Below are 13,439 nucleotides of genomic sequence, written 5' to 3' on the forward strand. Positions count from 1 at the left end.
TTTCAAAGTTAAACACAGTGGTAATTATTCAGTTACCACATAATAGTTTGCTTTATTTTTCAGGCCATTAAGTACCTAAAACTGCACTTACCTGTACTCTAATGTCCACTTGAGACCGGCTAAAAGTGAATCAATCCTCAGACTCATATTACAATAAACAACATTAAAAAGCATAATTATAGTCTGGTACAAATAGTTTTGTTCTGTAGGTAGGTTCATTATATCTCTACATTGAGACGAGTAACTTCTAAGGGTGGCCGCTTTAGTTCAGATGAAGGCTGCTGTAGCCGATTGCAGTGGGTTAGGGCTCACATGTGCTAACTGGAGTCACTAAACTGAACCGAACCTCTTGAACAGGTTTGTGCAGTATTATATTTATGTTCTCACTTAATATAAAATTATTACTGATTGTCGCATGTGATCTTAACCTGAATATCACCAAAATTAAATCAACTTGATTTAAACCACCAAAATAATATCTTGAAAACTGGATGCTACACTGCTAAGTGCTAACAAACAGAATTCTCCCTTCAAGGGGAGAGTCACCTGACAAACAACATGGCCTGTTATAATTTTTATGGGTGCATTTCTGATATTTTGTCCTGCTCCTTAACATTAACAATTAGCTGCTATGTTTTTTTGATTCAACTTTAGGGATGCAGCTTGCCAAGTGGGCATCTTGACCCTATTTTAGCCCCACAACAACCACCTCACACGACCCTGCAGCTGGTCTGGGCTAAAGAAGAAAAAAACCAAACAAAGAACATGTGTAGGTGAATGGTTGTATTGCGCTTGTAGCTACAGTACACACGAGTATGAGGATTATAAACTTCTTTTTTTTTTTTTTGCTTAAATACAAGTTTATATTAAAAAAAAAATCAGTGTCACTATGAAAATAGAGGGTCTTGCTAATTGCATATAATGTGATAAGTCATTCCAAAGTATAGGAATCTTCATGATAAAAACAGTGACTGGAATAACAGCATGACATGCTCTTGCTGTAGTCAGGCTATACATTTAGATTTCAATAGTGTCAACATTGCTATGACTCCTGTAAAGCCTGGTCTGGCATCCAGTCCCAGCGCCACACGTGGAGCATGTGGTCATAGAATGAGCAGCTGGCCAGCAGGCAGGACAGTGAGGGAGCATCCTCATCAGGGTTGAGGGTGGGAACTGGAGCAGGGGAGGTCTGAGGTGCTGCAATTCCCTCTGGGATGTATCGACCAGCATCGTCCTCCAGGGAAGTGTCAAAGCTGGCAGTGGGAGATTCATATTGAATCCTTAAGTGTCCTCGGTTCTCTGCAGGGCTTTCCTTTGGTTCTGTGGCAGGCGGGGAACAGGCAGTATGGTCCTCCAGGGACAGCCTGGACCAGTCTGCTCCATATGCCAAGGAACTGTGGAGGATGTATGAGGTTACAATGGGGCATGCTCCTGCACTGCCCTCTGTAAGTAAACAAACAGTAAGTTATTAAAACCCCCCACAGATTTCTCCTGGTAAAAACAACCATTTGTACAATATGTGAGGTCTACTGATGTTTCAGGTAGAGAAGGAAGCCTTTCACCATTCAAAGCTATTTACACTGCCAGCACCATTCACAGAATCTTTCCTATCAAACACAAACACCATTTTGGCGTGTTTGGCATCCATCTGTTTCAGACAGTTTTTTTTTTGTGTGTGTTACACACCCCTTGGCAAACATGGACATGTGTCCATGTTTGATTTGAGAAATTGAGGACACAGAGAATGTCATCAGGAAAGCATTTCGTGAGGCAACAGATTTATAGAGCAGTATGCTCATTTTCCCATACATTTTTATAGAGTCAGACTTCTTTTCACGACAAGGAGTGGCTCCCTGCTGGCCATTAGAAAGAATGCAGGTTTAAAATGCTACATGGTTTGCCTTTTCAGGCCTGGACTCTAGTCCATCGTTTTTAAAGAGCCTATAAAAAAAGCAAAAAGGTATATGCTCTGTTGCTTAATTTCTTCAAATTGTGCAGTATCTATAAATAGTAATGATGAGTTCATTAAGCTACCTTTCCGCTCTGAGAAGCTAAAAAGACGGCTAAGATCAATTATAATTAGACAATTGTCAAACAATTCTCATATTTAAGAAGCTGAAACTAGACCGGTCTCTGGAGTCCAAACCAGCTAAACTAGGCAAGAGCCCACGCAGGCTGTCAGTCCAATGGGAGAGACAGAATCACCACAAAGTGTGAGGTGAAAACTGTGTTTTCACAGGCCTAAAGCTGGTCTAATTCAGAGCGACCATTTTATTGTTTATCACTTATTCAAACACACCTAGAGCCTGCTGACAGTGAAGGATGTGGAAGTCATTATGCATGCAGGCTGCCAGCAGCAGGTGCTGATGGCTGGGATGCCACTTCAGTCTCCACACTCCACCACCCAATGGAGTCTCACTCAGGGGCTGCCGCATGTTTCGGCCATCCCACAGCAAAACCTGCTCATCGTAACTGTGGAAGGAGAAGTGCGTGAGAGGAGCAACAAGTATACAACTCTTACACAACAACAGCTCAACATCAGGATATTTACCTGCCTGTAGCCAGAATGTGCTCCCGATGAGGGTTGCTGTGAATACTGCACACACCCATCGAGTGCCTTTGAAAGAAAACAACATAAATTTGTGTCTGCACACTGTCAAAATGGAATATATACATGAAAACTGATACACTATCAACCTCACCTTTTACTTATGAAAGTGGGGCTGGAGGGACCGATCCTTAAATCCCAACCTTTCAGTTTACAGTCATCACCACCTGGTGAGAAAACAACACATGACACAGCACAGGAGAATATTTAGATGGCCGATTTAGAGACAGCATCAATGTGAGCTCACAAACTACCCGTGTAAGGCACACAAATTGGTGGCACATATGTATGATTTAAAGTCATGATAAAAAAAATAAAGTACACCATATCTGAAATCTAAGGTTTTATATACAAGGACAAAAAATATCATCTGCTTCTTAGGAGAGGTTACAATAGGTAAGTACAACATCAGATAAACAACACATGGCATATTACACTGTGTCATTTATTTAACAATAAACCAAAATGCAGAAGGGATGTGTGAAAAACCAAGGACAATATGCTTCCACGGGAATTAATTGGCTGCTACTCAGGCTGTTAATTATCAGCAATCATCAGCCAGGAGCCGATAATCAAATACTGATTATCGGCTTGACAGTTTTCTGGTCCGGAGCACTCGTGTGTTAGCACAAGGCCCAGCAGGAAAGCCGTAAACAATGAACTTAGAGGAGCAATTGTTGCTATTGATTAAACTTGGAAGGGTTATAAGGCCATTTCCAAACAATTTCAAATCCATCACTCTACAGTGAGAATAATTAGTCACAAGTGGAAAACACTGAAGACAAATACGAATCTTCCAAACAGTGGCGATCCCAGCAAATTGACCCCAAAGTCAGACTGTGCAATGCCGAGTGAAACTCCGAAAATCGCTACATTTCAGAATATGTAGGCTTCACTTAGCATGTTAAATGTTAAACTTCTTGACAGTACAATCAGACTGAACAACATTGTCTCATTTGAAAGGGCAAAGAAAACCAAAAACAAATACACACCGCAATATAGCTTAGGTTTATGAAGTTGCATCTGAGGAAACCACAACACTTCAGGAACAATGACCTTTGGACATACAAGACCAAATTGGAGAGATTTTGCTATAATGCACAGTGCCATATTTGGTGAAGACCAAACATTGCATAGTAGTACAAATACCATCTCATACTGAAGCAGCTTAATAGCATTTGGTCAAGGTGAAACACCAACTCATACCATCTGTCGTGGAGCTGTGGTGGTGGAGGGATGATGATTTGAGATTATTTTGCAGGCACAGAACCTGGGAACCTTGACCATGAACTCCTCTGTATACCAAAGAACACAGAGGAGTCAAACAGCTAAAACTCTGGACCAAATGCTGTCATACAACAGACGTTGCAATTGCGCAAAGAACCTCAACCCAAAGAAACCTGGACTTTAAGACAGCCGTACCCACAAACGTCAATAAACTGCAGTAAAGCTGTAAAGCAGAATGAGGGCAAGATGCATCCACAATAATGTCAGAGACTAATGAAGTCACACAGAAAATTATTACTTCAAGCTACAGTTGCTAAAATTGGTTCTACAATCTTCTGAATCATGAGGTGCACTTAAGGTTTTACTCACTGCTTCTGGATTTTGGCTTAGTTTCAAATACATAAATAATGGCATGTGTTGCTCATCTGAGGTAATAATTTTATCATATTAGAAGCTGAAAAGGATTCATATGTGAAACCTCAGAACTGAAATAGGATGTACTTACTTTTTTTTTCACATGACAGTTGTATATCAGTTTTACTGACTGATTTCAGCAAATAAGATGCCACTCACCAATTATTAATTAAATCCTAATTAGTATTTAACTGTTATTTTGTTTGCAGAAAAAGATGGACTAAACAAAAAATGTTTTAGATCAAAGAATATTTTATTTTTAAATCACAGAGCCAATCCAAGTAAATACAAAACAGAGTTTTTAAAACAAAAAAAGCTATTCAAACCTACCTGCTATGATGGGTTTCCTGTTCTTACTGAAAAATACAGTTATTTGGATTTATGCAAATGATACGTAAGATTCTAGAATACGCTTTTCTTTGTTTGCAACAATTAACACATTAATTTTTAAGAGTGACAGGATATATGTTACCAGAGTACACAAGCTGTGTGTCCCAATAAGAGAAGGCAGAGATCCAGGCCTCAAAGTCATGGGCTTTCCACTGAGACAGTGTTGTTAAAGCACCTTCAGCCAGAGAGAGCACGCTGATGCAGCCTGCAGAGTCACTGCACACAATCCGCACGTCACTGCTGCTGACACGACAGGGTGAGGTATTAACATGAATGATATTTGCACAACATGTGACATTGGCTCTTTTATGGAGGTAGTAGCGTCTCCAATAAGCTGACCTGTCCAGTCTTCCAGTGGACCAGTCTAATGACAGAGCCAGCCGCTCTGCTCCAACCTCCAGACTACTGAGAGACTGCAGACTGTGGCTACCCTCCTACTGGATACACACATTCATGAGTGCACACCACAACATCAACACAAAACAACAAATGAATGCACAGTTAGAGGTGAGGCATAAAAACAGCAGCCTTCCTGTAGCCTGAATCTAAAATAGCTGCTGCGCTCATGCACTGCAGCTCAAGCTGTCTGTGGCCGTTACACGGCAATCAAGGCCTTAATGCGTATTTTAGTGTGCTAAACTTAGTAACTGTTAAATACAGGCAAAATTAATGAAACACCAAAATCATAAACTCGACTGATCTTGGGGCCAATAAATCAGCTGATATTAACCATAAATAATGCCATATCTACATTTATAAAAGTCAATAAATATGTAAAAAATAAAGAAAAGTTATACTGTGATTGGACAGATTTTGCTGCCCCTTTCATGTTTCTGTCGTTAGATCAGGAAAGCCTCGGTTACTTTAGTGAGCTGACAACCAGTTTTGTGTAACTTTTTATCCTGACTACCAATGATGGGGTTAAGTGAATCCAGATAATGGAAAAATGTTCTGGGTATGCTGAGATGTCTTCATAATACAGGCCCCACATGCCACTGTCTAAATCTTTTGATGCCACATTTCTCACCTGACTGCGAGACAGTGTGTACAGCTGCAGCTCCCCGGTAGCTGTTGCCATCCCCAGCACTGCTCTGTCTGACACAGGCACGTGGCACCTATGAACACGCATAACAATGAATATGAGGGAAATAACCGAAGCTACATTGACCAAATCTGCTTTCTTACCATTTCAAATCTAAAATGGCTGCGGTGTCCATGCGCTGCAGCTCTGTGAGAGGGGGGCACATCGGTCCCTCGTGCCGAAATTCAAAAAGGTAGAGACGACCGATCCTGCTCGGGGTGGCATCTTCTTCCCCTCCCTGCAACATGAGAGCAGAGTGACACAGAGCAGACATCAAAGTGGGTCCTCATTAACTCCACTGGTTGCTTCATTCGGCTACCAAGTCTTTATTAATAAAATGTATGCAGCACTCTGGGGCAGCAGTGTAATTTTTTTTTAAGTTAGATGACATAAATGTAATCAAAAATGATTTCCAGGGAGAGTTTAAATTAGCTGCTGTGATCTGGGCCAGTGTGCCTGTATAACAAAGTTAAGTCCGTGTGCTGGTAATGCCATACGCCTATACAGCATTTGTAAGCAAACCGAGCGGCTTCTGAGTGAGTCTGCTTTAATTACCAGCTAGCACTAGAGCAAGAGGAGGAAGCCAACTTTAAAAAAAAAACAAAAGAGTTAGCAGGCAATAGAGGAATACCTTGCATTACAATCCTTCTCCTTACATACTAACTAATAAGGCCCTGTCATATTTAAATACGACCCCGCCCCTCACCTTTGGAACCAGTTCCCAGTTTGGATTCAGGAGACAGACACCCTCTGCTCTAAAAACTGAACATAAAACTTTCCGTTTTGATAAAGCATATCAGGTAGGGCTGGATCGGGGGGAGCTTCCTGTGATACTCTGAGGATTTCTTCTCAACTCACTTCTTTTCAACCCGCACACGTTTTATATTCCACTGCCACATGTCATTAAATTGTATCTTCTCTCTCCCACAGTCTGCCCTCATCTTTCCTTTTTCTCTTCTGCTTCCTTTCACAGCTGCCTCTCCCTGAGGCTGCTTCTGTCAGAGGTTTCTTCCTGTTAAAAAGGTTTTTTTCTTTGCCACCATCATATAGTGCTTACTTATAGGGGATTGTTCTAGGGGGTTTTCTCTCCAATACTGTAGGGTTTTTACCTAAATTGAATAGATGTGATGTCACATGAAAACTATGAAAAAGTTGTCTGACGTAATATGAAAGCGTTTTAATTTCTTAGAGAACATGCTTAAGGTAATTAGGAAAGACTGCAACAAACATTTTATTTAAGGGGAGCAAGGGCCAATCTATTAATACCGGATTTTTTTTAAAATATCAATATCTCCTAGTTTGGAGTAAGGTTTACTGTTAGCATGTACTAACCCTTTATTCTGCTCATATTTATCTTATACTGGACCATGGTGCAGTTTAGCCCTAGTCTGAAATAAGTTCCTTAACACCTCTGCCTTTAAAACCATCCTGTTTTTAAGCTTACTTTCACACAATTCTTCTGCACTCACAGTCAGAGCTATAGCTTACAGAGCCATGACTGGAAAAAGAAAACTGACTCAAACCAAGTCCCAGTCTGAAGACTAGGATTACTTGTACATACACTGACCTCATTATTTAAAATGTTGTCCATGTTTAATATGAGAACCAAATACTGGAACTGTATACATATACAAAAAATGTAAAGATTTTAGGTCCATGTAAGTGAACAACTGGAACTTCTGCCCAGACACTGGGTAAATCTATAACCCCACCATTTAAAAAATAAATAAATCACAGCCCACATTAATATCTATTCCTGACTTGACTTAAATGGTAAAATATACTAACTACTAATGATTCAAAGTAAAACACTGAAGCTTTATATATTATACTTGTCAGCTGACATCAATTGTACAAGCCATCACTTTTTTTTTTGTTTTTTTAACAAACCAATTAACATAGTGGTCAGAGTTCTCTGGCTTCTTTACTTATTACTAATCTGGTCTAAATGCTTACAGCCAGCGCTGGAGATAAGCATTTTAGCCACAAACCTCTTTTAGCAATCCAATCCGGTGATCCAAACACCGCCAAAACAGGTGGACAATGTACACGGGACCAAATTCTCATAATTTTAAGCGAAGGAAGGGTATAAAGACATTTGTATACAATTCTATTCCCATGACAGGTAATGGGATGTAATCTCACCCCTTTCTGTAGCTGATACGTGCCGCAGGCCAGGATGCTGTGGTTGGGTGAAACAGGACACCACTCCACCGCGTCAGCGCTCAACTCCGTGTCGAACACCTGTAGACTGCGGGTCTTCGACTTCCAAGCCATGAATACCTGATGTGCATACCGTTATCCCACGGGTTGCTACAAATTCCAAAATATATCCTGTTACGACTCAGTTGTTAAAAGACAGTAAACTAGTGCACGACATCTTAAGCATTTTTAGTTAAATTTAATTAACGTAACAAAATGTTTTGGTCGCTAGCTAGCAAGCTATGAATAACTGGCTGCAGCTTCACAAGAGCCAAAATGTCACCAGTCAGAGATTTATAGCATATTCGTATACCGTATTCCTAACGTTCATATACACATTCTTTGTATATGAACATTTAAAGTAACTTTTAGTTTAGTTTAATGCCGAATAACCGCAGAGAAACACGTAACAAACAAAACTCACATGTGTGCCAGCCCTGAGACTCGACGCTTTTAGCGTCCTTACGTCATCTCTGAGCGTCACGGTGTATTTAGGTGCCAAAGTGGGGAATTGCTATTTAAGAACAAAAGATAGTTTATTTATCCTGTATTTGGATACATTCTTTTGTTAAAGGAGTTCAATCAATAATAAAGGTTAAAGAGTTAATATATTTTTTTAAAAAAGTATAAGACAGAGTTATTTCATGTGGTATGAAAACTGTATATGTCCTTTACACCAAAATGTGGAACAGAGGCAAGTAAATTAATGCCAGAGTCAGAGGAATGCAGACACATGCCGAGGCATTTTTCTTTCTTAATTTTGTTGTGAGGTTTTAGCCTTCGTTTAGAAGACTGTTGGTTCAGCGTCATTTTTGCGGCATTGTCAACAATAAAAATGGCGACATCTGCTGGTATGAAAGCTTATACCACCGGCTATGTTCAATTTCTATATCGCAGTCGTACTGAAATTTAAGATCTGATTACGATCAGATTTCAAGTTACTGTTGCTGTCTTGCCATGTTGCATTGTTGTTAAATTATAAAAATATCATACTGCTATAATTTAATGCTTTTCCTATTTCCGTAAAATGATGCGTCTGACGTAAGGTAAGGTCACGTGACTTTGGCGTGTGCCACAACATCTAGTGGATAGTGTTAAGAGAGCTCTCCCTCGAGTGTTTTAAATCATAAATAAACGAAATGGATTTCAGCGTGAAGAAATTAGCCTCGGGTGCTGGACTGTTTTTGACACGGGCTGTCCAGGTAATAAAGCGCTCGTGAGTGCCGCGAGCGGAAAAGTGTTGTGGCTTTTGCTGTCGCATCCTTTCACTTTGGCAGTCAGTTGTTACTAGCGTTAATAACAATTTGGTACAGTCGTATATGACTTTGCGGTATATCGCTATGTCTAACGTGACGCTGCATATCAGCATCTAAAGCAGGTGAAATTGATAAGATATTCAGCTGTGCCTTGCTCGTAGTTTGGGCCAGCGGCGCAGTTCAACATAGGACTGACTAAGTGCTATCTCTGGCAAGCTAGCGTAGCTAATATTAATTATTTCTCAAGTTAAAAGAGGCACAAATATAGTACAAATATAAACGGGTTTTTTTCCCATTTGGATTGAGGGTGACAGGGAAGTGACAACGATTAAGCACGAGCAGATCATTAACCGGACTCCTTCGTGACGTCACTTTTCTTAATATTACTGCTTTGTTTTATTTTTTTATTCGCATGTATGTGTGTAAAAACTGATTCCATCTCAGAGCAGACAGACGCAGATGTGTTCGAGTACCGTCGTTCACCTGTGAGATGTGTGTTGTTTGCGCTATGACGCCTCAGTTCACAGAGGAGAAGTTGGGCCAAGCAGAGAAGACCGAGTTGGACGCTCAGTTTGAGAACCTGATCAGCCGGGCAGACTGCACCAAACACTGGACCGAGAAAATCTACAGACAGACTGAGGTCCTGCTACAGCCCAACCCAAGTATGACATCAACATAGAAGTCTCGTTATTATAGGTATTATAGGTGGAAAGAATAATCAATAATCATATTACTTACTAAAGAAATTTAATTATACACTCACTGTCAATTTTATTAGGCACACATACTCCTTTTAAAGCAGTTAAACATGACAAATCTTGTCAATAATAATAATAATAATATACGTATATGTAAGGAACCATATTAATTGATGTGTTATGTAAAGCATGGTGGCACAGTGGTTAGCACTGCTGCTTCACAGTGAGATGGTAGATTTGACCCCCACCTGGCTGGGGCCTTTCTGTATGGAGTTTGCATTGGTGATTCTAAATTGTCTATATGTGTGAATATGAATGTGAATGGTTCTATAAGTGTTGTTGGCCCTGTGACAGACTAGCAACCTGTCCAGGGTGTACCTCGCCTCCCATCCTGTAACAGCGGGGTATCTCGACCCCCCCATCTCTAGTGTTGTTAACGGAGGCACCCAAAGCCACCCAAAAGGTACTTGCAGTGTGTCAAATGCACTGTAAGTAATGTTTATTTATATAGCACTTTTCAAGTTGGTGCCACTCACCAGAACAAAGTCATGTGTTTCTGCATGTGAATTTTAATGTGTAGACATTAAATGAGTGCCCACATTGGGATGGCTTTCTGCTTGGAAGTGTTAGCTGCCTGATAATATTGATGAATTGCACTTATCTAGCAAAACAGTATGTGATATAGATTACATCAGTTTAGACATCCAAACTCCCAAGACTGGTTTGACTGAGAAATGTCTAGCTTCATGTTAATTAATGTTAAGAAATAACCAACACCAGGTTTTATACAGTGTACCTAACTTACAACTAACTAGCTAGCCTTACCTTGCTAACTTGATTTATGTCCTCTGAGAGCATATATTGCTTGGGAGAACAATGTTTTGTGGATGCTTTTTGACCATGCATGAATGTGCTTTAAGCGGATTGTGTTATAATGTTCATATTGCCATATTTAGTAAGTATTTCATAAGAACAATAGCCCACCCCAGGCTAGTGGTATGCTATGATTATATTAAACGTAAGGGGACTGTCTAAGCCAAGAATCTTAACTGTGATCTAATTACAACATCCTGAGCTATTGATTAAATATATGAAAACAGGGGCTCTAACTTGTCACTGTTTTATTCTGCATGCCACAGTTGATCATACTGGTGAGTATTTTGCCTGCCTACTCTAGTGACCTGCTTTAGAAACCTATCATGTCTCTGAATTATTAGTAGAAAACGAATAATTCCTTAACAGGAATCAGTGTGAAACACAACTTTTAAATGCAAAATCTGAGGCATTTATGAGATTTGTATTGATCACTAGGTTTTACAGATTGTATTCAATTATATTGAGCCATCCACTGGATGTAGATGTATGTATGTATGTACCCTAACAAGAATTAATGTATCACAAACCATCAAAACCCTGTTAGAGGCAGAGAGATAAATGCTAAAAGTATTTCTTCTGTTAAATTAGTTCTCTAATAGAACAGTTTGTACTTCAGACAGAACATCACATCTGTGATGAGAATGATAATGACTTTAAGCTCTTAAGAGAGAATGACAAAAGAAACTCCACAGAAGATGATACTGGCGGTTGAGAGCTAGTGGAGATAATGCTAAATTTAGAGATGGCAGGGACATTTTAGATTTTAGAAAACATTTGGCTACCCTTTTTCACTGACACCCAGTTCTCCCTCATAGTAGCTATCCATACACTGGACTCCTCTAGTAACTTTTTAGCAGTTTACAATTACCTTCATTTCTACAGCTTATTTTACATTCTTTCATAGTGTGTAGTGGTGTGTGTATTTAAGGAAGATGTAAAGTCAAATTTGTGTACATACATTACCAGTCAAAAGTTTGGACACACCTTCTCATTTAATGTTTTTCTTTATTTTCATGACTACGTACATTGTAGATTCTCACTCAAGGCATCAAAACTATGAGTGAACCCATATGGAATTATCTGGGAATGCTTTGCACACTCTTGGCATTCTGTCGACGATCTTCATGTGGTAGTCACCTGAAATGGTTTTCCAACAGACCTAAACAAATCTCTTCTGCTTGCTACTTTTCCTTAGTAGTGGTTTCTTAGCAGCTATTTGACCATAAAGATTGATTCACACAGTCTCCTCTGAACAGTCGACGTAGAGATGTATCTGCTGCTGGAGCTCTGTGTGGCATTTATCTGGACTCTGATCTGAGGTGCTGTTAAGTTGTGATTTCTGAGGCTGGTGACTCAGATGTACTTATCCTCCGCAGCAGAGGTGACTGTTGGTCGTCCTTTCCTGGGGCGTTCCTCATATGAACCAGTTTCATCTGAGTTTCCGATGGTTTTTGTGACTGCACTTGGGCACACGTTTAAAGTTTTAGCAATTTTCCAGACTGACTGACCTTCAGTTCTTAAAGTAATGATGGACTGTCATTTCTCTTTAATTGCTGATTGGTTATTGCCATAGTATGAATTCTAACAGTTGTCAAATAGGGCTGTACCAGCCTGACTTCTGCACAACATAAACTGATGGTCCCAACCCCACAAAGAGGGCAAGAAATTCCACAACTGAACCCTGACTAGGCACAAATGTGAAGTGAAAACCATTTAAGGTGACTACATGATGAAGCTCATTGAGAGAAGGCAAAGGGTTTGCAGCACTGTCAACAAAGCAAAGGGTGGTTATGTTCAGAAATCTAAAATATAAGACATATTTAGAGTTAATTATCCGTATCTGTATTCTTTTTTTGCTACGTAATTCCATATATCGTGCTTCATATATTTACTGTCTTCAGTATGTATCTACAATGTAGAAAGTAGTAAAAATAAAGAAAAACCATCCTTCAACAGTTCAAACTGTTGACTGATGGTTCAGATAGACGTTTTCTTTATTTGATTTACAGTTTTCCACAAGTAATAAAAAATACACGAAAAAAACTGAGCTAATAAGCAATGTGCTATTCAAGAAAGCTATGATCACTAACAAATGAATGAAAAAACCCACACACAACATCAATAGGAGCAAGCTACAATTTTTTTTGGTCATGTTTTTCTCTCTGAGAGCTTCAGTACTTTTTCTTATTTGTACTTGTGGAAAACATGTTTACTTTAGGTATGGCCAAGTCATCCACTGGGCTTTATTTTTCCATAATATTCTATGTAACATTAGACTTTTAATAATTGTTACTGTTAATTCAAACACTGTATTTTCAGTATTTGAATTGAATTTGTTCTAAAACTGCGATTCATTTAATTTATGTTTCTGTTTGAAGCAAGCCAAAGGAGCCAGAACACACATTTGGTCCCTGCTGTGCGTAGATCACAACCTGCTGTTCTGACTTTTAATTCAATTTAATTCAAGTCACTTTTATTCACATATTCACCAATTTACAAGAGTCGCCTCAGTTTACTTTAGATACCTGGCTTCGGGAGGATCAGAAATACGCTGCGAATGGTTGGGTTTAAGGGGAACAAAGAGAGACAGGACAAAAGACAAACTATAGAAGTTACGAAGAGCTGAATAACTCTTCGTCTGAAGTTAGTTTGAAGCCTTAAACTTAAGTAGTGAGCGTGCTAAGTCC

The 13,439-nt window shown here is 39.5% G+C and overlaps 2 protein-coding genes across 3 annotated transcripts in view; one reads left to right on the top strand and one right to left on the bottom strand.

The window, feature by feature from the left end:
* Positions 1-768: 768 nt before the first annotated feature.
* dph7 (diphthamide biosynthesis 7) lies at positions 769-8,398 on the bottom strand. Its single transcript, XM_085424965.1, has 10 exons — positions 8,347-8,398; positions 7,866-8,033; positions 5,825-5,958; positions 5,667-5,754; positions 4,979-5,073; positions 4,722-4,879; positions 2,703-2,775; positions 2,552-2,617; positions 2,300-2,472; positions 769-1,443 (listed from the first exon to the last, which is right to left on the bottom strand). Exons 2-10 carry the CDS (start codon positions 7,995-7,997, stop codon positions 1,043-1,045), a joined length of 1,320 nt encoding a protein of 439 aa, XP_085281091.1. The 5' UTR covers positions 7,998-8,033; positions 8,347-8,398; the 3' UTR covers positions 769-1,042.
* Positions 8,399-8,992: 594 nt separating this feature from the next.
* The window catches only part of LOC146657118 (endophilin-B2-like), a 31,411-nt gene continuing 26,964 nt past the window's right edge, over positions 8,993-13,439 (top strand). Inside the window, exons 1-2 of one of the 2 annotated variants that reach the window (XM_085424967.1) lie at positions 8,993-9,124; positions 9,699-9,840. In XM_085424967.1, the coding sequence (XP_085281093.1) occupies positions 9,062-9,124; positions 9,699-9,840 (205 nt within the window). In that variant the 5' untranslated portion in view covers positions 8,993-9,061. Of the gene's footprint in view, positions 9,125-9,698; positions 9,841-10,951; positions 11,028-13,439 lie in introns of those variants that run through there. The other variant, XM_085424968.1, reaches the window with a different exon arrangement.

Source organism: Rhamphochromis longiceps, linkage group LG12, assembly GCF_057381845.1.
Source record: "Rhamphochromis longiceps isolate RC_006_pf linkage group LG12, R_longiceps_female_GT1.1, whole genome shotgun sequence".
NCBI lineage: Eukaryota > Metazoa > Chordata > Actinopteri > Cichliformes > Cichlidae > Rhamphochromis > Rhamphochromis longiceps.